Source organism: Triticum aestivum, chromosome 7A, assembly GCF_018294505.1.
Source record: "Triticum aestivum cultivar Chinese Spring chromosome 7A, IWGSC CS RefSeq v2.1, whole genome shotgun sequence".
NCBI lineage: Eukaryota > Viridiplantae > Streptophyta > Magnoliopsida > Poales > Poaceae > Triticum > Triticum aestivum.
Genome location: NC_057812.1, coordinates 219,110,674 through 219,134,641, shown reverse-complemented (window position 1 = coordinate 219,134,641; position 23,968 = coordinate 219,110,674). Strand labels below are relative to the sequence as shown.

The 23,968-nt window shown below is 46.9% G+C and overlaps 2 protein-coding genes across 2 annotated transcripts; one reads left to right on the top strand and one right to left on the bottom strand.

Moving 5' to 3' along the window:
• Positions 1–3,123: 3,123 nt before the first annotated feature.
• On the top strand, positions 3,124–6,424 carry LOC123150950 (transmembrane 9 superfamily member 12). Its single transcript, XM_044570749.1, has 2 exons — positions 3,124–3,271; positions 3,991–6,424. The coding sequence occupies exon 2, from the start codon at positions 4,038–4,040 to the stop codon at positions 6,021–6,023; it is 1,986 nt and encodes a 661-aa protein (XP_044426684.1). The 5' UTR covers positions 3,124–3,271; positions 3,991–4,037; the 3' UTR covers positions 6,024–6,424.
• Positions 6,425–6,690: 266 nt separating this feature from the next.
• Positions 6,691–8,452, bottom strand: LOC543442 (protein RAFTIN 1A-like). The gene is made up of 3 exons (NM_001427989.1): positions 8,179–8,452; positions 7,932–8,055; positions 6,691–7,832 (listed from the first exon to the last, which is right to left on the bottom strand). Exons 1-3 carry the CDS (start codon positions 8,221–8,223, stop codon positions 6,832–6,834), a joined length of 1,170 nt encoding a protein of 389 aa, NP_001414918.1. The 5' UTR covers positions 8,224–8,452; the 3' UTR covers positions 6,691–6,831.
• Between the last annotated feature and the right edge of the window lie 15,516 nt (positions 8,453–23,968).

Here is a 23,968-nt window from a genome sequence, read left to right as displayed (position 1 = left end):
TGTAACGCGCGCAGGGAGACTATGGTGGTGGCGTGCGTGGCACGAAGTCTAATTCGAGTAGAACGTATTCTATACCCGGCTTCGCCCAACACAATCGTCAAGAGTAGCTGAAGTATCCATACCATATTATTCCCAAGCATAGGTCGCGCTAGAAACATACCAATGGAGATTCCGGACTCCCTGAGAATGCCTTACTCTTCTGCTAGTTCGTCAGTTACTCAAATTACTGCTTTTCTTATTACTTTTATGTTATTTACTTAAAGCTTGTTTCGCACCACAATCATAATTTATTTCCGCCCTCACTTTATTTGCCCTCTACAATTAGTTGCAGGCACAAATTCATAATTCACTACAAGAGGCAAAGTCTAATTCTTGTGCTCCTTGTGGGATCGATACACTTACTTAAAAAATGCTACAACTAAACCCTGTGCACTTGCAGACCATCAGTCATAGACCCAATAACAGTGTAAAAACCTCCATTATGGCAGCATTAAGAGCATGATGTTTAGATTACATCATTGCAGCTACAAAGCCTCCCTTAGAGTCACGTAAGATTGCACCACCTTAACCTGAGTCCGCATGGTAAGAAGCATCAACATTAATGTAAGCTTCTTTTCTACTACCAGTTTACCCAAATGCCTCTGATTTGTAAAGTCGGTCATGCCGTCATACCAATATTTTCATCTTGAGTTACGTGATGCCGTTCCCACCAAATATTCCAACACGCAACCATTGCCAGCTCCATTGCATTTTCACCTGGGAATGGAACACCACCTAGTAGGTTCGAACATATAGTCTCATCAAGTATTAAAGAACCCGATCTGTATTCTGCTGCCACACTCGCCTCAAGACCAAGTTCCTTCCAAAACTCATTTACTCTCTCACAAATGAGCAACATATGTTTGAGGTCTTCGGGATCCACCTTGCACACTAGGAAGTCACCGGAGTCTTAATATGCTTGTTCGCCAAGGTACAATAACATGGAATAATTCTGTGTAGAGCTCTCCAAATAAAAATATGCACCTTGGGAGGAATTCTCAAGTCCCAGAGTAACTTCCATACTGCCATATGTGTAACAACACCTGCCCTAGTTCGGTACTCCGCTTTCCATTCTGCATGGTATGCTGATCGAATAGTAAAACTCGGAGACTTACATAGTTGCCAAGCTATGAAATCCGGTTGATCTTGAGAAGAAGCGGAATTTGTAAGATCCTGTTAGCATCAATATGCCAAAAATTATCATGTATCAGCCGCACAGCCCACTCGCCTGTTTGAGGGTCAATAAGATCCTGCACAGTCTCAAGAAGATAATGCCCACGTGGAGTCAAAACACGCCTATCATGAGTAGTTGTAATCCAAACATCTGACCAAATTTTAATGTTTGCCCCACTACCTGGTCTCCAAACTGCACCCTCCTCAAAGTCTTTAATCCTGACATGATACCGCGCCATGTAAACGAGACACCTTTTTATAGCTCTACTTTAAAAAGGTCTCCATCCGTGTATTATTTTGTTTGAAGTACCTGGGCACATAATGAGTGAGGTTCATATATAAGTATCCAACATTGCTTAGCCAACATCGCTTGACTAAAACAATGTAATCACGGAATCCCATTCCTCCCTCCGTTTCTAGGATACACATCTTCCACTAAGCTTTCCAATGCAATTTTCTTTGATTATGCGAGGCACCCCACCAGTACCTAGTAATAGCATCACAAATACTCTTGCATATATTCTTTGGCAAACTGAAAATGGACATTGCATGTATCATGATAGATTATGCAACAAATTTTAACAATACTTCTTTCCCTCCCACTGATAGCATCCTCGCATTCCACCCACCAATAAGAGCCCAAACTCTATCAAGCAGATGTTGAAAACAATCACTGCGGTCCACCCCCACATCCGAGGGCAATCCAAGATACTTATCTATCATTGCCTCAACCACAAATTTAAGTTCTTTTCACCTTGGAAGTGATCGAGATTATGAAACATGGTGGGGGATGGCAATGGGTAGGGTATGGGCGGGTACAACCTCCTTCTGCCCAAACCCATACCCACAGAAACCTTCTATACCCACCCACTTCAATACCCATGGGCATAAATGGATACCCATGCCCATACCCATCGGGTATCCAATACCCATTGGGTATCCAATGGGTACAATCTATAGCATTTAATTTTGTTGAAAGTAGAGAAATGCTTCTAAAACTCATGGGCGAGTTGTATAACATTGACGTGGCCTCCTTCGATGGGTGGCCTCTTGGAGGAATCAATCGAGTATGAGCAACGGTTGGTGGAAATCCAATGCAGTGGGAGGCGGTGGTGGGAATCGGGAATCGCTGGATCGAGATATGCACAAGAGTTCAGTGACAATAAGCGAAGATTTCATCGGTTTGAGGAGACATATAGGACGCAGGAGGAGTGGCGAGCAAGTCCCCGTGGGCCTATGAGCTATGGCCGGTTTAGGGAATACGAGATTTATGGTTGGGCTATAGGAGTTGGATGTTTACTCCTCATGGCATATGAGTTATTCTCATTTATTAAATTTTTGTGGGTATCCATTGGGTTACCCATGGCGTAATTTCATACCCATGCTATACCTATATATTTTGCGGATATGGATACCAATTACCCATGGATACAAAACTTTTCCAAGTCTTGCCCATGCCCATTGTTTTCGGGTAGGGTACCCACGGGTACCCATACCCATGGGCAAAACTGCCATCCCAAGCCATTCTCTTGGACATGCGGCCGATTTATGATGATTGTTTCTTTCTTTGTCATGAGTTTAGTCATGTTTCGTTCGAGTTTTGTCTTAGGGAAGCCAATATGGCGGCACATGTTTTAGCTAGTAAGTCGGAGCGTAGCCCTCTTGTGTGGCAAAAGGATCCTCAATTTTTTTTTGTCTGTCTTGTCAAACCATGTAAGTGTTTCGCCTAATAAATAAAACCGCCATGAAGGCTTCCCCAGAGAAGATGCCAGTACAAGTTTTTTTTGTTCGTATTCTTTAGGGGAGGTTTTTTTTAGGGCTAGGGGAGTTTTTCTTCTTCGATCGAAACGGCAGCACCACCACCGGGCCAGGAAATGGAAATCCTATCCTGCAGCAGCCCAGCCCAACATCGCCAAGATTTGGATGCGCCACCCAAATATCTCGACCCCCCTTGCCCACTTTTTTTCCGTGCGCCTGCCCTCCCATATCTCCCCTCCCCGGATCCACCCATCCCGTTCGCCAGCTCCGCCCTCGCTTCTTCCCGGTGCGCCACCGTCAGGTACCTTCCTCCGCAGTTCTATAGAACTTTCTCGACGCTTCCGTCCATTCCCATTCCTTCAATTCGCGTCCCTAGCTCTACCAGCAGCGCGGGGTTGCAGCCTTGCGCCCGGATTTCATTCCCCCGCGGCTGCTTGCTCTAGATCTCTTCCTTAGGCGCTTTTCTGTAGATCTGCGGGGTTTTTCGGCGTAGGTACGTGGTCATGGGGGCTGTAGTACCTGCTCTGCCATCGATGTGTCAACTGTGGAGTGTTTCATGGTTGCCGAACGCTTCCGATTTTAGGCGCGTAGGAAATAGGGAATTGCTCGTCTGGTTAGAGGCAAGGTCGGTTGTATTTTAGGTTTTCATAGTAACCTTTTGCACTATTTTGCTCCCAGTGAGTGGCTGTGCCCTCTGTTTGTTGGAGAATTTTTGTCATCGCGCTTCTATACTTAGAAATCACTGTTCTAGTTTGGTTGCACTGCGTTAGTTGCTTCTTAAGGTAGTCAATTATTGTTTAATCGGAGGGGAATTAACGTTTACTAGTAACTTGGATGTGAATGTTCTAGATTGTGAGGGAATGGATGGATTTTGCATGATCTTGCTCTAGGCAATGACTAGTCTTCTGCAATTATCATTACACCTTTCAGATGTTGTTGTCCAGATAAAAGATTTATACCAAAATAACTATGGATGTAATTTATTCGTGATTTTGATCAATAAAAATGTTCTTGTTACAGGGTATACCTCACATGTTCTAGGTCGTTGGTGAGAGTTTGTGCTTCAGATGGCTGGGGCGCTGCATAGTTCTCGTTGTCCGGCTCTGTTATTGTTGGCTGTGCTGTTGCTGACTTTGTCTCCAGGCAATGCATTCTACTTGCCTGGCAGCTACATGCACACATACTCCCAAGGTGAGGATATATGGGCAAAGGTTAATTCACTCACGTCCATTGAGACTGAGATGCCGTTCAGCTACTACAGTCTGCCATACTGCCGTCCACCTGGCGGCATCAAGAAGAGCGCCGAGAACCTGGGTGAGCTTCTCATGGGTGACCAGATCGACAACTCACCCTACCGGTTCCGTGTGAATGTCAACGAGTCCCTCTTCCTCTGCACCACGAAAGGGCTTAATGAGAATGATGCAAAGCTTCTCAAGCAGCGGGCCCGTGATCTTTATCAGGTGAACATGATGCTGGACAATCTGCCTGTCATGCGTTTTGCTGAGCAGAATGGTATCACAGTACAGTGGACTGGTTTTCCTGTTGGTTACACTCCCGCTGGTAGTGCTGATGATTATATCATCAACCATTTAAAGTTTAAGGTCTTGGTCCATGAGTACGAAGGAACAAATGTAGAAATAATCGGTAATGGAGAAGAAGGATCTGCTGTCATATCAGAGACGGACAAGAAGGGGATGTCTGGGTATCAGATTGTTGGTTTTGAGGTCGTGCCTTGCAGTGTGAAGCGTGACCCCGAGGATTTCTCTAAGCTTAACATGCATGACACCATTGAACCTGTGAGCTGCCCGGTGGAGCTTCGAATGTCCCAAGTGATCAGGCAACAGGAGAGGATCACGTTTACCTATGATGTTGAGTTTGTGAAGAGTGACATCAGGTGGCCATCTAGGTGGGATGCTTATCTGAAGATGGAGGCTGGTGCCAAGGTCCACTGGTTCTCTATAATGAACTCCCTCATGGTCATCTTGTTCTTGGCAGGAATCGTCTTTATTATATTCCTGAGAACTGTCAGGAGGGATCTCACCACATATGAAGAGCTCGACAAGGAAGCGCAAGCACAGATGAATGAGGAGCTATCTGGGTGGAAGCTTGTTGTTGGAGATGTGTTCAGAGAGCCAACTTGCCCCAAGCTATTATGCATCATGATTGGTGATGGAGTTCAAATTCTGGGCATGTCAATTGTAACAATTGTTTTTTCCACACTTGGGTTCATGTCTCCAGCTTCAAGAGGAATGCTTCTTACTGGAATGATTATTCTCTATCTTTTCCTTGGTATTGTAGCTGGGTATGTCAGTGTTCGGCTATGGAGGACTATTAAGGGAACGTCTGAAGGATGGAGATCACTGTCATGGTTGACTGCCTGCTTTTTCCCTGGTGTCATGTTTACGGTCCTTACCATCTTAAACTTTGTGCTGTGGGGAAGCAAAAGCACTGGAGCTTTACCTATATCATTATTTTTCACCCTTCTGGCTCTGTGGTTCTGTATCTCTGTGCCGTTAACGCTTGTTGGTGGCTTCCTTGGTACAAGAGCAGAGCAAATTGAATTCCCTGTTCGCACCAACCAGATTCCTAGAGAGATCCCTGCACGGAAATATCCATCATGGCTTCTGGTCCTTGGAGCAGGCACACTGCCATTTGGAACCCTGTTTATTGAGCTGTTCTTCATTCTGTCGAGCATCTGGCTTGGAAGGTTCTACTATGTGTTTGGCTTCCTGCTGATTGTCCTGCTGATGCTTGTCGTTGTTTGCGCTGAGGTATCTGTCGTCCTCACATACATGAATCTCTGTGTTGAGGACTGGAGGTGGTGGTGGAAGGCCTTCTTTGCATCGGGCTCTGTTGCTCTCTACGTGTTCCTCTACTCCATCAACTACTTGGTCTTTGATCTCAGAAGCCTGAGCGGTCCTGTCTCTGCAATGCTCTACATCGGCTACTCATTCCTCATGGCGTTCGCGATCATGCTCGCCACTGGAACCATTGGCTTCTTGACGTCAATATCCTTTGTGCACTACCTCTTCGCGTCCGTGAAGATCGATTGATGGATGGTTGCCATATCAATGGCCTTCTGTATCTGTATTGCTAAAAGTACGTGCGTGAGTTTCGCCCATGAGAAGCGCAGTTTAATGAGGTGATTTTGATCAACTGCAGATGTTTTTAGTAGATGTTGATGCAGTTTTTCCCTAGTAAATGTAGTTCCGCTGTTCAACTGCAGATGTTTCCTTAGTAGATTTTCGTCAGCTGCTACACTTATTCAGATAGATACTGCAAGTCTGCAACCCATATCTACAAAGTGTTAAGGGGTAATGACTATGATATTCTAATCTGCGAGTGGCAATGCATGGTAGCCACCTATTTTGTAAAAGATCTTAATGTGTGAACATTATTTGCTACGTGTTTCTTGGCCTAATTTCAAAACTATCGGGAAAACGCTTTCTGTTTCTTTTACAGTGTTGTTTTTCCTTCCAACCAAAAGCCATATGTCTTTTGCCATATTCCTTGGGAAAATTCTTTCTGTTTCTTCTACGGAATGTCACTTTGTTCTTCTACAAGAATATGATTCGAACAGCCATATCGGTACACTTCAGCGGTCCAGGAAGCCATTTCTTGGCATGCTGGTGGATCTGTGGCATAGTGACATGCAAAAGTACAGGGTTTTTGTAGGCAGTTGAATACGAATTGCAAATGTAATGTAAATAAACACAGCTCTGCAGAAGCTGTTCTTTTATTACAAGCGCTGCTCTGGTGACCATCTGGTGGTCTGAACAACAGAAGACGTAGGTGGAAACAGATAGTAGTAGTAGTACATCGATCTTAGTTCCGGCGAGACCACAGAGCTGCCCGGGCCGCTCACGCCGGCGAGCGATTCACGTTCTTGGCCCAGATTATGTGCCCGTACGGCATGAGGTGGCAGACCGGCGTGCCGCCAGGCTTGGTGCCCAGGAGCTTGAAGGAGACGTGCTCCGGGTTCCACAGGGACGTGTCGGTGTGGCACACGGTGGCGATGGTCACCGCGTCGCCGCCGCGCGCGCCCTCCATGTCCACCATGTACGCCCTGGACGGGCCAGTGGTGTGGCACCGGTACACGGTGTACGGGTAGGCCTCGTCGTGGCACGCCACGAAGACAGGCCCCCCCTCCACCGGCCGCACGGAGCGGACGGTGTACGTCTGCAGCGGGGCGCCGGCGCGGGGCAGCGTCGACGTCACCGGCCTGATGTCGCGGGTCCCCAGCACTTCCATGGCGCGCTCCACCAGGGCCTCCAGCGAGGTCGCGCAGAACTTGGACTCCCCGGCGATGGTCGGCGACTCGCAGGCGCGCAGCGTCGCCTCCATGCTGGCCACCGTGGCGGAGTCGGACGCGACGCCGAACGTCGCGAGGACGCCAGGCAGCGCGGCCGTCGTGAACGGGACGGAGTCGGCGACCTGGCGCGGCAGGAAACCGAGCGCGGCGGGAGTCGCCGGCGGGAAGCGGAATGGGAGCCTCTTGCCGACGCGCACCGCCTCCTCGTGAAAGAACACCGTCGTCGTCTCCGCCTTGCCGCCCCTAGCCATGGACGCCCCGTTTCCAGCGAGGCTGCTGCTCGGCGCCTTGTATTCATCGGTGGCGCCACGGAGCTTGTCGGCCCCGCTGTAGTCGTCGTAGTCGAAGTCCCGCGCCCCGGAGGCGGCGCCACGGAGCTTGTCGCCCCCGCTGTAGTCGTCGTAGTCGAAGTCCCGCGCCCCGGAGGCGGCGCCGGTGCTCTTGCTCGGTTCATCATCGGGCGGCGAGCGGCTGTAATCACGGTAGTCGAAGGGGGGCCTGTCCTCGGCATCCCTCACGAAGCTGGTGGCTTCTGTGAGCAGTTCAACACCTGTGCGTGCATGCATTTTTTGTGTTTGGCGGTCAATCAAACTCGAGAGAAGAAGACAGTTAACGGAGGGCGACGAGGAAAGGAACATGAAAGACAGACCTGCTGCGGGTTGTTTGAGAAGGCGGAGAACGGCGTCGGGCAATGGCGAGTGTGGCAGCACGGCGCGCCAGAACACCTCCGCCGTCGCCGGCGCCGCGTGGCCCAGCTGCCCTCCAGCCTGAACCTGTGACGAAACAGGCCGTTAGCACCAGTTTGTGATCGATCAATCTCATGCGAAATGCACTAGGTGCAGTTTGCCGAAATGAAGAAGATGCAGGCGTTGCTCAGTGGCTTCTTCGGCCATTACCGCGACCAGGGTGGTGGCGAGGAGGGCGACGAGGAAGCGCGCCATGGATGTGCGCTAGGTGAGAGGTCCAGAGGTTGTAGTACTTGGGAGTGATGATGCGATCAGACGAGGTACTTATAGGCGTCGTCGGCTCGACGGGAAGGTGTTTCATTGACGGCGACGCCAAACAGAAAAGCTCTCGACGTGAGCTGTGCGATCGCATGGTACGTGCGGCACCGGAGAATATAATCCTGGGCGTGACATCCGACGATCCGCGCGCGAATGGCGTGTTGTGTGGCGCGGCAGCGTCAGGTTCGCGTTCGTGTGCGGTGCGGTGCTCGCCGTCCACGCAGCTGCAGTTAACTTTGCGGGGCTTCGGGAGGTCCGGGAAAATAATCCCATACGACCTGGTCTCAGGCTTCATCTCGTAAGACCTACTCTAGAGGATGCCACGTGTTCTTCACCAATCTTGATGCATCCTTCTTCCTCAATCCTCCTTCCCGAACTTCACGCCACCAGCGTCCAGCCCCATGAATCCTAACAGTCTCCTACGTGGCCTCGCGCCCCTCGCCGGCAGGCCCAGCACCGTAGAAAAGCTAGCCATCTAGTGCACCGACGGGCATGCCGGATTGCTTGGGCTTCATCAATTAAACATCAAATCTCGAAACAGCGGAGACAAAATACAGATCAGGCATATAAATCTTGGGGAAAAAGGGATGCATCAAGATTGGTGAAGTACACATGGCAAATCTTACGAGATGAAGCGTGAGACCAGGTTGTATAGGATTATTTTCCGGAGGTATGTGGCGAGGAATTTGGTGTTGCGGGGTCGTAGACGATGTCCCCGTTGGTCTGAACGCAGTCCTGATTGAAGTATTGGAACAACTTAAAGTGAGCGGCAGTCCCGAGAAAGCACTCGCAAAATGTGATGAAGTTTGCAATGTAAAGAACCCCGTTTGACGGGATGTGGTGTAGCTAGCAGCCGTAGAAGCGCAAGATCCCGCAAACGAAGTCGTGTAGGGGAAACCCGAGCCCCTCCCGAAATATATACTCCAGGCAGAGGATGTGCTCACCGTCGCGAGGAGTTGGCGGAGCCTCGTCCCCCGGGAGGCGGCACTCCAAATCCGCTGGCATCAGCCCTATCTCCACGAGACCCTGAAGTTTTTTGTCGGTGGCCGAGGAAGGGAACCACTTTCCTGTAGTCTTGGGGGCTTCCGGCTGTTGTTTCATACCACCCTTGGAGGCGACCCTCTTCCGCTTCAGCCCCGTTCCAGCGGCGGGCAGATCCTAGCTGGGAACCTTAGGAACCTTCTCGCTCTTGGTTCGGGCCATCTTGGTGGCAAGGAAGGGGTGGACGGGGGCTACGTGAGCAAGCGCTGAAGACTTTGAGGTGGCGACACGCTTTTGGGAGCTGAGGGCTGGGAGACGAAAATGGATGAAGACAGAGGGAGAAAAAACCCTTCGTTTCCCCCTCCCTATAACCAGCTTGAAACCGAAGCGTCTGGCCTCACGACGCGACAGGTGCCATATATCCTTTGCAATTCCCCGTTTTGCGAGGTAAGGCGCGCGGATTCAGAAACCATCATCATCACATCCCTTAATTAGCGGGATTTGTGCAAACGACACTTCAAGATACTCTAGATGGGCCCAGTGGACCAGGTCGGTGGCTGTTAGGACTCCTGGAGGCCAGTCAGAATTGTCCTGATACAGGGTTGCAGGCCTCGGAGGCCCCAGAGACGAGTTCCCTAAGAAAGAATCACAAGGACAGAGCGCCATCGACAGTGGATCCCGCCGGAGGTCTCGAAGACCACTCCCGCGACCTTCGCCATGCTCAGGTGCTACTCACAGTGTAATACATTGGGGGTGGCTCACCGAGGGGAGCCCGACAGAAGGCCTTCTCGAGGGCCCACGAGGCCCAGCGGCGAGGGGGGGGGGGCTTAAAGAAGAAGATAGACGTCGTGCTGCCAACTTGATCTCCAAGTTGGTGCGGCAGCAAACCTAGTTTGGTTTCCTCCCTCAGTAAAACCCTAGCAAACCCTAGCCTCCTCGAGTATATAAGGAGAGGCTAGGAAACTCTCATTCCCGTAGATACAACTCTCAATAGACATCTCATACACACCATTGTATACCCCTCCTACGAGGTATTCCTCCACCATGAATAACAAACACGAGCATGATATAGGGTATTACTCTTCGGAGGCCCGAACCTGGGTAAAACCTCCGTGCGACCTCTGCTTCGAAACTTCTAGCCATGTCAGGACTCCTACCGAGGGATCTGACAGTTTTCTACACCGTCAGCTATCCGCAAATTAATTACTAAACATGGATCATGCAATCTCAAATCCAAAATATTCAATCCAGCATAAAGAAACTTCAAAGAGCAAGACTTAATTCACCACAAATAATGGAGGGGGAAGCATCATATTGTTGGAAATATGCCCTAGAGGCAATAATAAAGTTGTTGTTATTATATTTTGTTAATCATGATAAAGGTTTATTATTCATGCTAGAATTGTATTGATTGGAAACTTAAATACATGTGTGAATACATAAGCAAATACCAAGTCCCTAGTATGCCTCTACTAGACTAGCTCGTCGATCAAAAGATGGTTAAGGTTTCCTAACCATAGACATGTGTTGTCGTTTGATAACGGGATCACATCATTAGGAGAATGATGTGATGGACAAGACCCATTCGTTAGCTTAGCATATGATTGTTCAGTTTATTCCTACTGCTTTCTTAATGCCAAATACACATTCCTTCGACCATGAGATCATGCAACTCTCGGATACCGGAGGAATACCTTGTGTGCTATCAAACATCACAACATAAATGGGTGATCATAAAGATGCTCTACATGTATCTCCGAAGGTGTCTGTTGAGTTGGCATGAATCAAGACTGGGATTTGTCACTCCGTATGATGAAGAGGTATCTCTGGGCCCTCTCGATAATACAACATCACAAGAAGCTTGCAAGCAAAGTGACTAAGGAGTTAGTTACAAGATGATGTATTACATAATGAGTAAAGAGACTAACCGGTAACAAGATTGAACTAGTATGAAGATACCGACGATCGAATCTCGGGCAGGTAACATACCGACGGACAAAGGGAACTACGTATGTTGACATAAAGGTTCGACTGATAAAGATCTTCGTAGAATATGTAGGAACCAATATGGGCATCTAGGTCCCGCTATTGGGTATTAACCGGAGAAGCATCTCGGTCATGTCTACATCATTCTCGAACCCGTACGGTGTGCACGCTTAATGTTCGTTGACGATATAGTATTATATGAGTTATGTATGTTGGTGACTGAATGTTGTTCGGAATTCTGGATGAGATCACGGACATGACGAGGAGCTCCGGAATAGTCTGGAGGTAAAGATTGATATATTGGACAATAGTGTTTGGTCTCCGGAAGGATTCTGGAATTCACCGGAAGGGGTTTCAGATGTTTCCCGAAATGTTCGGGTATGAGAACACTTTATTTGGGTCAACAGGTAAAGCCCACGAGGATTTAGGAAGGTGCAAATGGAGTTTTGCGGAGGCCAAGGGGCCAGACACCAGGGATCCTGGCGTCTGGGGCCAGACGCCAATGACCCTCACGTCTGGTCTTGGAGTCCGAGAAGGACTCTTGCCTTGTAGGCTAAAACGACTTTGAGGAGGCTCTTTCTCCAAGAAACGACCCCAGGGCTCAACATATAAATAGAGGGGCAGGGCTAGCACCCAAGACAGATCAAGATTCACCAAGCCGTGTGCCGGCAACCCTGCCCCTTCTAGTTTATCCACCGACATAGTTTCCGTTGTGCTTACCGAAGCGCTATGGATATTGTTCTTCACCACCACCGTCACCACGCTATCGTGCTGCCGAAACTCATCTACTACTTTGCCTCTCTTGCTGGATCAAGAAGGTGATGACGTCATCGAGCTGAACGTGCGCTGAACGCGAAGGTGTTGTACGTTCGGTACTTGATAGGGATGGATCATGAAGGTGTATGACTGCATCAACCGCGTTGATAAACGCTTCCCGTTATCGATCTTCAAGGGTATGAAGATGCTCTCCCCCTCTCGTAGCTATGCATCTCCATGGATAGATCTTGTGTGTGCGTAGATTTTTTTTTTGTTTTCCATGCAACGTTCCCCAACACATATGATCCATATTCATAAAGCTCATGATACAATCAAGATCACAAACTTTCAAAAACATGGGAGAGAGAGGTACCAAACACATACCTACCAGTACATACTCCCTCCGTTCGGTGAAAAATGTACATATAGAAATTTTACGACAAATTATGGAGTGAAATAAAAAATGCATTGGAAAGTTACAATTCACTATCTCTCTCCTCTTTAATTACCCAACCCCCAATGAGATAAGTGCATGTAGAAATTAAGCACACCATGTGTTGAATGTTGTTGGTCTTGATTACCGAGTGATGAGAGAGAAACCTTTTTTCTACTTTAAAGTACATTGGGAAGATAGAAGTACACTCTTTTATGGACAAAATTTAGAGCCAAATGTACACTCTTCACCGGATGGAGGGAGTACCCTTATCCCGGAGGGGGGGGGGGAGTACCCTCATCCCGAAGGGGGGACTACTCACACATCACCATGACAATGGGGAGAGAGTTGTTGGTGATGGTGATGGTGGAGATGCCCCCCTGCGGCGTCCAGGCGCCATCGAACATGATTCATATAGTAGATATGATCAACATAGAAATGTTCACCATTGATGACTACCCCATCTCACGTGATGATCGGACATGGGTTAGTTGATTTGGATCATGTATCACTTAGATAACTTGAGGGATGTTAATTTAAGTGGGAGTTCATTAGTAATTTGATTAATTGAACTTAATTTATCACGAACTTAGGCCTGATAGTATTTTCATATCTATGTTGTAGATCAATGGCCCGTGCTACCGTTCCCTTGAATTTTAATGCGCTCCTAGAGAAAGCTAAGTTGAAAGATGATGGTAGCAACTACACGGAGTGGGTACGTAACTTGAGGATTATCCTCACTGCTGCACAGAAGAATTATGTCCTTGATGAACCGCTAGGTAACCCACCCCCTCCCGCTAATCTAGATGTTATAAACGCCTGGCAAACGCGGACTGATGACTACTCGATAGTTTACTGTGCCATGCTTTATGGCTTTGAACCAGGACTTCAAAGACGTTTTGAACGCCATAGAGCATATGAGATGTTCCAAGAGATGAAGTTGATATTTCAAGCTAATGCCCGGTTTGAGAGATATGAAGTCTCCAACAAGTTCTTTAGCTGTAAGATGGAGGAGAACAATTCTGCCAGTGAACACATACTCAAAATGTCTGGGTATCATTACCACTTGACTCAGCTAGGAATTGATCTTTCAATTGAGAGTGTTATTGATAGAGTTCTTCAGTCACTGCCACCAAGCTACAAAAGCTTTGTGATGAACTATAATAGGCAAAGGATGACAAAAATGATTCCCGAGCTCTTCGCGATGCTGAAATCGGCGGAGGTAGAAATCAAGACGGAGCATCAAGTGTTGATGGTTAACAAGACCATTAGTTTCAAGAAAAAAGGTAAGGCAAATAAAGGGACACTGGTGCGAGTCGGTGCTATACAAACGGTTTTTAACCCCTTTCCGCGACGGTATTTGGAACCATCGCCAAGTGAGTGTGGGCGATAAGGGGGTCCTTCTCACAAGACCCAGAAACCGTCGGGGATAGGGCCCCTACAGTACTCCTACTCGTTTCTTCTCGCATTGCCATCATAGTCGGTATTTTGTGGTGCTACGTTTACGATGCGCAGCCCATCACAAATGGTTCACTATTACAGAACGTGTATGATGCGCGACCCATCACAAATGGTTCACTGTTAAGAAGATTAATTAGCTAATCACCGTACGAGTGTCGGACAAGATTACGAAACGTCAGACCGTCGTAACATCGTCTTACACGATAACTATCACACACTCTATTCTGTGGTGCAACGTTTACGATGCATACTTCATCAGAAACAGTTCATGGTTGCGAATCGTGTACGATAAGGCAACTAACACAAACGTTTATGTTTAGTTTGCCAGCACCATTTGTGATATTGTCTGACATCGCACACGCTTCGCAAACGGCAACTGTGTGCATGCTTGCACGCGTTTCCTCTCTGTAAACGTCTCAGATTATGGTGTATATCGCAAATGTTTGTGTTTTACCAGCTGTGTGTGCCGTAACAACCTGGCGAGCATAATTTCACCGTAATTTAATTGCTGTTATTTCAAACTGTACCAGATTTGAATTTGAATTTGAAAGTATGCTACAGGTTTATTCATATCCATCAGGTTCAAACAACCAATGCATTATTCGATTCATAGGTACATATGTTCAAGAATTACATAAGAACCAAATAAAGAATGATGAACCACAGTTGTATACTTTTACTATTAAAGACGGTAAAGAAAGAGGCGAAATATATTCTGGTTGCTGAACAAGGTGAAGCGGAATTCCCATATTGTGCCCTCCTCCATGCAGAAGGCACGCACGACTCTAGTCCAACCCCTTGTGATGGCTGACCGCCCATCCTTCACGGTCTTCATGAAAACATCTAGATAATCATCGTGTTCTGGTAGAAATACTTTAACCTTTGCATGCCCACCAATCATGTAGATTGAGAGGTAATCTTGAGTAAACTGCTTTGGCAACCACTTCAAAGGAAAAAGATTGAGACATTGTCATCTAACACAACTCATTATGGGCAGTAAAAACAAGCTTGCAGAGTTCTTACTTACCATCCTACAGTTTGCTGTTGTCTTGGATAAAGTGTAAACAAATAGTTTAATTGCCATCTTTGGACCCATTTTACTAACAATCTTTATCAGCTTCCTCACTTGATGCTGGTTCATCGATATCTCATTGCCCATATGCAGAAAGGGTCGAAGTGCGGATATTTACCAATGACATATGTAGCTAAAAGCACCAAGTTAATATTAGAAGCTAAACAACAATTGCTAAATGATGTAGTACAACACTCTTTTATAATATGTCTATATACATCCGTATGTGGTAGTCCATTTGAAATCTGTAAAAAGACAAATATTTAGGAACGGAGGGAGTATCTTATAACATCCAATATAATCACATATTAGATGAATTAACATGTTATATTATGGGCCGGAAGGAGTTTAGTACATTCTTACAATTATCGGCTGATTAACTGCTGTTGTATCCATGGGTTACAGTTAGTTTGAGCTAGTTCGGGCTCAAATAGCCCTAAAGTATATCTAAACATGAGGGCTAGTTTGAGCTAGTTGCATCTATAACCCACCCAAAAAAACTATCCAACCCAAGAGGTGCTAATTGGAGCTAGTTATCCTAGTGCATTTATTGTCAATCTAACCATGCCATCCAAACAACTCTTTGGATGGAGTTAGTTCAGGGTTAGTCATGAGCTAGAAACTAACTCTAGCCTCTAGCTAAGTTGAGTATCCAAACAGGGCAATGTTGTTGTTGTTGTTGTTGCTGCTGCTCTTCTACGTATATCTAGACATCATTAGAACATTAATGTAACACTCTTCCTTGTTGCTATGTAGCCTAGGATTGCATATTTAGACATTAAGTACATTGCATGTTGCTATGTAGCCTCAGATATATTACATATGGCCCTAGTTGACCTAACGATAAATGGGTTGCAGATATATTCAGTTAAAAGTCCGATTCACCGATTAGTCCCTTATCATTCGCCGGCCTATATGGTACTAGCTACCGATATCCTGAACAGTGAGCAGATATAAGCCATGGGATGAAACTAACCTTGATGGAAAACAATAGTCATTCCCAAAATTATCCTGTGTAGGTACATCGAGAAGCATGTTAAGCACAATAGGCTAAACATCAACCAAAATTATCCATGGCAGACAAAATAATCTCCAAAAGATAGCTTCAGTGTGCAGGTTTAAGCACGCTAGTAAAGCAAAACAAGTGGAAAGGTGTGCTAACTGCAATAGGCCTAACATTTAACAACAAGCAAACATAGTCTTTCAAACTGGTATTGTGCCGGTCTAAGTACACTGGTTATTGTTTAATAAAAATGGAAAGGCATGTTAACGACAAGATGTAGCAACCAAATGTAGTCATTCATAGTGGTATTGTTGAAACTGGTACTGATGAAATTGAACTGCACAGCTCATACTTGCACATATAGAACATCACGTTGTGAATAACTGGAATAAACAAGGCATACTACGAACAACCAAAGTTAGCATTTGAAACTGGACATATGCTAACTACAAACAACCAAACAATCAAAAAACTTTAAAAGAGGTATATGCTAGCTATAACAGGCTTAACAACAAGCAAATATATGCATTCCTATCGGTGTGTTTAAAACTGGATTGATGAAATGTACTGCATAGTAAATAATTGCACATATAGAGCATCACATTGTGAACAACTAAAATAAACAAGGCATGCTGCAAACAACCAGATATAGCAATTAAAACCGGACATATTCTCACTACACTACAAAAGGGACTCAACAAAACAAATCATGTGTTTCCCCCTGTGAAGAGGCATGGAAAAACAAAACATGGGTTTCCTCACTTGTCACAGATGGGCGCGTTCCCGTGGGAAGAGCACGGACCCTGGATGCGCTCCATGTTGTCGCAGATGGGCTCCTTCTCCTTGGAAGAGCACGACTGTAGGGTGCCCTCCCTGATGTCGTAGATGGGCGCTTTCCCCTTGGAAGAGCAGATGGGCTCTTTCCCCTTGGAAGAGCCGGAGAGGGTGCCCTCCTCGTGGTCGCCGTCGATGAGGTCTGACTTGGAAGCTGTGGATCCCAAGCCAGCGTCGTAGAATGTGTCCTTCAGAAATGACAAAAGGGGCTCGATGGCAATGTAGAATGGCAAATTGTTGACAACGAGCCAGAGGAGATCAACGGCGGGGCCATGGATGAGATCGACAGCGGTTGAACCCGAGGGGTTGGGGGTGGGCCACTTAACCTGTGACATAGCCCCCCTCAGGCCGTCGTTGTAGATGACCTCGATGTCGTAGCCGGCGGCCGAGACATGCCCGCATACTCTAGCCCACTGCTTGAGTGCATGACCATAAAAGATATTACTCATATAAATAGAACAACCGTTATTCTTAGATTTAAATGAATAACCGTCTCGCATTAAACAAGATCCAGATATAATGTTCAAGCTCAACGCTGGCACCAAATAGCAATTATTTAGGTCTAAAACTAATCCCGAAGGTAGATGTAGAGGTAGCGTGCCGACGGCGATCACATGGAATTTGGAACCATTTCCCACGTGCATCGTCACCTCGTCCTTAGCCAGTGTTCGCTTAATCCGTAGTCCCTGTTTTCAGTTGCAAATATTAGCAACAGAACCAGTATCAAATACTCAGGTGCTACTTCAAGCTCTGGTAAGGTACACATCAATAACATGTATATCACATATACCTTTGTTCACCTTGCCATCCTTCTTATCCACCAAATACTTGGGGCAGTTCCGCTTCCAGTGACCAGTCTGTTTGCAGTAGAAGCACTCATTCTCATGCTTAGGTCCAGATTTGGGTTTCTTCTCTTGAGCAGCAACTTGTTTGCTGTTCTTTTTGAAGTTCCCCTTGTTCTTCCCTTTGCCTTTTTTCTTGAAACTGGTGGTCTTATTAACCATCAACACTTGATGCTCCTTCTTGATTTCTACCTCCGCAACCTTTAGCATTGCGAAGAGCTCGGGAATCGTCTTATCCATCCCTTGCATATTATAGTTCATCACGAAGCTCTTGTAGCTTGGTGGAAGTGATTGAAGAACTCTATCAATGACCCTATCATCAGGAAGATTAACTCCCAGTTGAGTCAAGTGGTTGTGGTACCCAAACATTTTGAGTATATGTTCACTGACAGAACTATTCTCCTCCATCTTGTAGCTGTAGAACTTATTGGAGACTTCATATCTCTCAATCCGGGCATTCCCTTGAAATGTTAACTTCAACTCCTGGAACATCTCATATGCTCCATGACGTTCAAAACGTCGTTGAAGTCCCGGTTCTAAGCTGTAAAGCATGGCACACTGAACTATCGAGTAGTCATCAGCTTTGCTCTGCCAGGTGTTCATAACATCTGGTGTTGCTCCTGCGGCGGGTTTGGCACTTAGCGGTGCTTCCAGGACGTAATTCTTCTGTGCAGCAATGAGGATAATCCTCAGGTTACGGACCCAGTCCGTGTAATTGCTACCATCATCTTTCAACTTTGCTTTCTCAAGGAACGCATTAAAATTCTACAGAACAACAACACGAGCCATCTATCTACAACAAACATAGACATGCAAAATACTATCAGGTACTAAGTTCATGATAAATTTAAGTTCATTTAATCATATTACTTAAGAACTCCCACTTAGATAGACATCTCTCTAATCATCTAAGTGATCACGTGATCCAAATCAACTAAACCATAACCGATCATCACGTGAAATGGAGTAGTTTTCAATGGTGAACATCATTATGTTGATCATATCTACTATATGATTCACGCTCGACCTTTCGATCTCAGTGTTCCGAGGCCATATCTGCATATGCTAGGCTCGTCAAGTTTAACCTGAGTATTCCGCGTGTGCAAAACTGGCTTGCACCCGTTGTAGATGGATGTAGAGCTTATCACACCCGATCATCACGTGGTGTCTCGGCACGATGAACTTTGGCAACGGTGCATACTCAGGGAGAACACTTCTATCTTGAAATTTAGTGAGAGATCTTCTTATAATGCTACCGTCAAACAAAGCAAAATAAGATGCATAAAAGATGAACATCACATGCAATCAATATAAGTGATATGATATGGCCATCATCATCTTGTGCTTGTGATCTCCATCTCCGAAGCACCGTCATGATCACCACCGTCACCGGCGCGACACCTTAATCTCCATCGTAGCATCATTGTTGTCTCGCCAACTGTTGCTTCTACGACTATCGCTACCGCTTAGTGATAAAGTAAAGCAATTACAGGGCGATTGCATTGCATACAATAAAGCGACAACCATATGGCTCCTGCCAGTTGCCGATAACTCCGGTACAAAACATGATCATCTCATACAATAAATATAGCATCATGTCTTGGCCATATCACATCACAACATGCCCTGCAAAAACAAGTTAGACGTCCTCTACTTTGTTGTTGCAAGTTTTACGTGGCTGCTACGGGCTGAGCAAGAACCGTTCTTACCTACGCATCAAAACCACAACGATAGTTCGTCAAGTTGGTGCTGTTTTAACCTTCTCAAGGACCGGGTGTAGCCACACTCGGTTCAACTTAAGTTGGAGAAAGTGACACCCGGCAGCCACCTGTGTGCAAAGCACGTCGGTAGAACCAGTCTCGCGTAAGCGTACGCGTAATGTCGGTCCGGGCCGCTTCATCCAACAATACCGCCGAACCAAAGTATGACATGCTGGTAAGCAGTATGACTTGTATCGCCCACAACTCACTTGTGTTCTACTCGTGCATATAACATCAACGCATAAAACCAGGCTCGGATGCCACTGTTGGGGAACGTAGTAATTTCAAAATTTTCCTACGCACATGCAAGATCATGGTGATGCATAGCAACGAGAGGGGAGAGTGTGTCCGCGTACCCTCGTAGACCGAAAGCGGAAGCGTTAGCACAACGCGGTTGATGTAGTCGTATGTCTTCACGATCTGACCGGTCAAGTACCGAACGCACGGCACCTCCGAGTTCTGCACACGTTCAACTCGATGACGTCCCTCAAACTCCAATCTAGCCGAGCTTTGAGGGAGAGTTCCGTCAGCACGACGGTGTGATGACGATGATGATGTTCTACCGATGCAGGGCTTCGCCTAAGCACCACTACGATATGACCGAGGTAGATTATGGTGGAGGGGGGCACCACACACGGCTAAGAGATCCAAGGGATCAGTTGTTGTGTCTCAAGGGGGTGCCTCCCTCCCCGTATATAAAGGAGTGGAGGAGGGGAAGGGGGCCGGCCACCCTTGGCGCGCCCCATGAGGAGTCCTACTCCCACCGGGAGTAGGACTCCCCCCTTCCATGTTGGAGTAGGAGAGGAGAGGGAAGGAGAAAGAGGAAGAAAGGAAAGGGGGGCGCCGCCCCCCTTCCTTGTCCAATTCGGACTTGGGAGGGGAGGGGCGCGTGGCTGCCCCTTGGTCGCCTCTCCTCTTCCACCAATTGGGCCCATGAGGCCCAATAACCTCCGGGGGGGGGGGTTCTGGTAACCCCCCGGTACTCCGGTATATATACGATAACCCCCGGAACCATTCCGGTGTCCGAATATAGTCGTCCAATATATCAATCTTCATGTCTCGACCATTTTGAGACTCCTCTTCATGTCCGTGATCACATCCGGGACTCCAAACTACCTTTGGTACATCAAAACACATAAACTCATAATATAACCATCATCGAACTTTAAGCGTGCGGACCCTACGGGTTCGAAAACTATGTAGACATGACCAAGACACGTCTACGGTCAATAACCAATAGTGGAACCTGGATGCTCATATTGGCTCGTACATATTCTACGAAGATTTTTATCTCAAACCGCATAACAACATACGTTGTTCCCTTTGTCATCGGTATGTTACTTGCCCGAGATTCGATCGTCGGTATCTCAATACCTAGTTCAATCTCATTACCGGCAAGTCTCTTTACTCGTTCTGTAATACATCATTCCGCAACCAACTCATTAGTTGCAATGCTTGCAAGGCTTAAGTGATGTGTATTACCGAGTGGGCCCAGAGATACCTCTCCGACAATTGGAGTGACAAATCCTAATCTTGAAATACGCTAACCCAACAAGTACCTTTGGAGACACATGTAGAGCACCTTTATAATCACCCGGTTACGTTGTGACGTTTGGTAGCACACAAAGTGTTCCTCCGGTAAACGGGAGTTGCATAATCTCATAGTCACAGGAACATGTATAAGTCATGAAGAAAGCAATAGCAAAAAAACTAAACGATCAAGTGCTAAGCTAACGGAATGGGTCAAGTCAATCACATCATTCTCCTAATGATGTGATCCCGTTAATAAAATGAAAACTCTTTGTCTATGGCTAGGAAACATAACCATCTATGATCAACGAGCTAGTCAAGTAGAGGCATACTAGTGACACTCTGTTTATCTATGTATTCACACATGTATGATGTTTCCGGTTAATACAATTCTAGCATGAATAATAAACATTTATCATGATATAAGGAAATAAATAATAACTTCATTATTGCCTCTAGGGCATATTTCCTTCACCTGGGTATGGAGATCGGTGGGTAAGCTGCATGGGCAAACCGGCAGATGTTGACAATGGAGGCCTTGCGGCGGCGGCGGCAGCGGCAGCGGGGACCTTGCTAGGGTTTTGAGCGAGGGAGGGGGTGTGCGTGTGTGCGCGCACGCCTAAGGAAGTTTTTTTGTGTGTGTGTGTGTGTTGTGTGGAGGGGCGTGGGGTGTTTGAGGAAATGACATGAGTACTGAAAATTTTACTACGTGGGAGTCAAACGCGGGAGTGAAATGCCAGGATATTGAAAATGTTGATGATAGTGCATCGCACATGGTCCGGAGATAACAACCGTGTGTTATGAAACAGAAAAACCCTCGACGCGGGCAGATATTTTCTAGGGATGCGGGCGGGATTGGGAACAAGAAACATCGCACATGGTCCAAAGATAACAACTGTGTGTCATGAAACAGAAAAACCCTCGAGGCGGGTAGATATTTTCTAGGGAAGCAGGCGGGATTGGGAACAAGAAACATCGCACACGGTCCGGAGATAACAACCTTGTGTTATGAAACAGAAAAACCCTCGAGGAGGGCAGATATTTTTTAGAGGGGGTGCCTCATGGAGCCCAATGTACTGTGCAGATCTGTGCGTGACAGGGGCACCGGTGTGGCACACGGTTAGTTTGAGTGAACCGTGTCTGTTGCGTCATCCAACTTGTCTAATGTTCATAAATTTGGCGAAAAATGACGCGGGAGAGGGTAAGAACACGAACACATTGCATGTGGACCAAATTTATGTATCAAAAGGGTGGTCTGATTTTCAAATACCAAATGCAACTTCAATGTGCTACCTCTCTTGCAAAGCGCATGGTATTCCTCCCCCCCTGTGTCGGCACAAAGGGAATCCTAAGCTATGAATGCATGCCCCTCCCCCCCAGTCGAGGTTCACCTAGCAAAGTGCGAAGTATCTAGCAGCCCCCTCCTCCCTCGTGTCGGCACGAAGGGAATCCTAAGCTATGAATGCATGCCCCCCAACCGAGGTTCATTCACCTAGCAAAGTGCAAAGTAGCTAGTAGCCCCCCTCCCTCGTGTTGGCACGAAGGGAATCCTAAGCTATGAATGCATGCCCCCAACCGAGGTTCACCCTAGCAAAGTGCGAAGTAGCTAGCAGCCCCCCTCACTCGTGTCGACACGAAGGGAATCCTAAGCTATGAATGCATGCCCCCCCCCAACCGAGGTTCACCCTAGCAAAGTGCGAAGTATCTAGCAGCCCCCCTCCTCCCTCATGTCGGCACGAAGGGAATCCTAAGCTATGAATGCATGCCCCCAACCAAGGTTCACCTAGAAAAGTGTGAAGTAGATAGAAGCCCCCCTCCCTCGTGTCGGCACGAAGGGAATCCTAAGCTATGAATGCATGCCCCCCCAACCGAGGTTCACCTAGCAAAGTGCGAAGTAGCTAGCAGCCACCCCTCGTGTTGGCACGAAGGGAATCCTAAGCTATGAATGCATGCCCCTCCCCCCAACCGAGGTTCACCTAGCAAAGTGCGAAGTAGCTAGCAACCCACCCTCCTCGTGTCGGCACGAAGGGAATCCTAAGCTATGAATGCATGCCCCCTCCCCCCCCCAACCGAGGTTCACCTAGCAAAGTGTGAAGTAGCTAGCAGCCCCCCTCATGTCACCACGAAGGGAATCCTAAGCTATGAATGCATGCCCCCCAACCGAGGTTCACCTAGCAAAGTGCGAAGTAGCAACCCCCCCCCCCACACACACACACTTTCAGTCGATGGGCCAAAGAGGCATATCTCACCAAGATGGATTGTAAAACGAACCAAGAATAATCCACCTTGGTCGTACAACCTCTCTCTTGTTGTTGGTCAAAGTGATGGCCGTCCATGTGACCCCAAAGATGGGCTAGCTCGCCAATAATCACACAAGTAGCTAGTCCCCGAAGACAACCACTGCATGCGTGTGGCCCAAAGATATGTATGGAGATGTGTGTTTTTGAGTAACAATGGAACAACTTTGTTGTGGCACCGTGATTTCAAACTATAAATCCCCACACTGAGTGAGGGTTAGGTTGACGATGCATATGTATGTTACACCACACTTCAAGCCAACAACGGGGATTCATGCATGCATGCGTGCATAGTATATGCGCTCAAACTTAAGGTCTAAATCGCACCATGACCTATACTATGATAACACGAACCAAATGAAGAATCCTCCATGGTAACCTATCTTGTTGTTGGTCAAGGTAATCATGGATGTCCACGCGGGCCCATGAATATATAGGCTTGTCGTCGATAACCACGCGAGCGAGTGTATCGTTCAAAGGCAACCACTACATGCATATGTATGGAGGAGATGCGTGCATGCATGTTTGAATACACAACATTGATGTGGCGCGTGCGTTAAAAATCGTACACTAGCTCCCCACAGAGCTAGATCGGTTCATGACACTACAAAAAAAGACACATCCGTTACATTTTGGCCCGAACAAATTTTTTCTGCCATGCTTATGACACTTCTATGACGATAATTGTGACAAAACCCGGTATCATCATAGATGTGGTGGGGTCCTA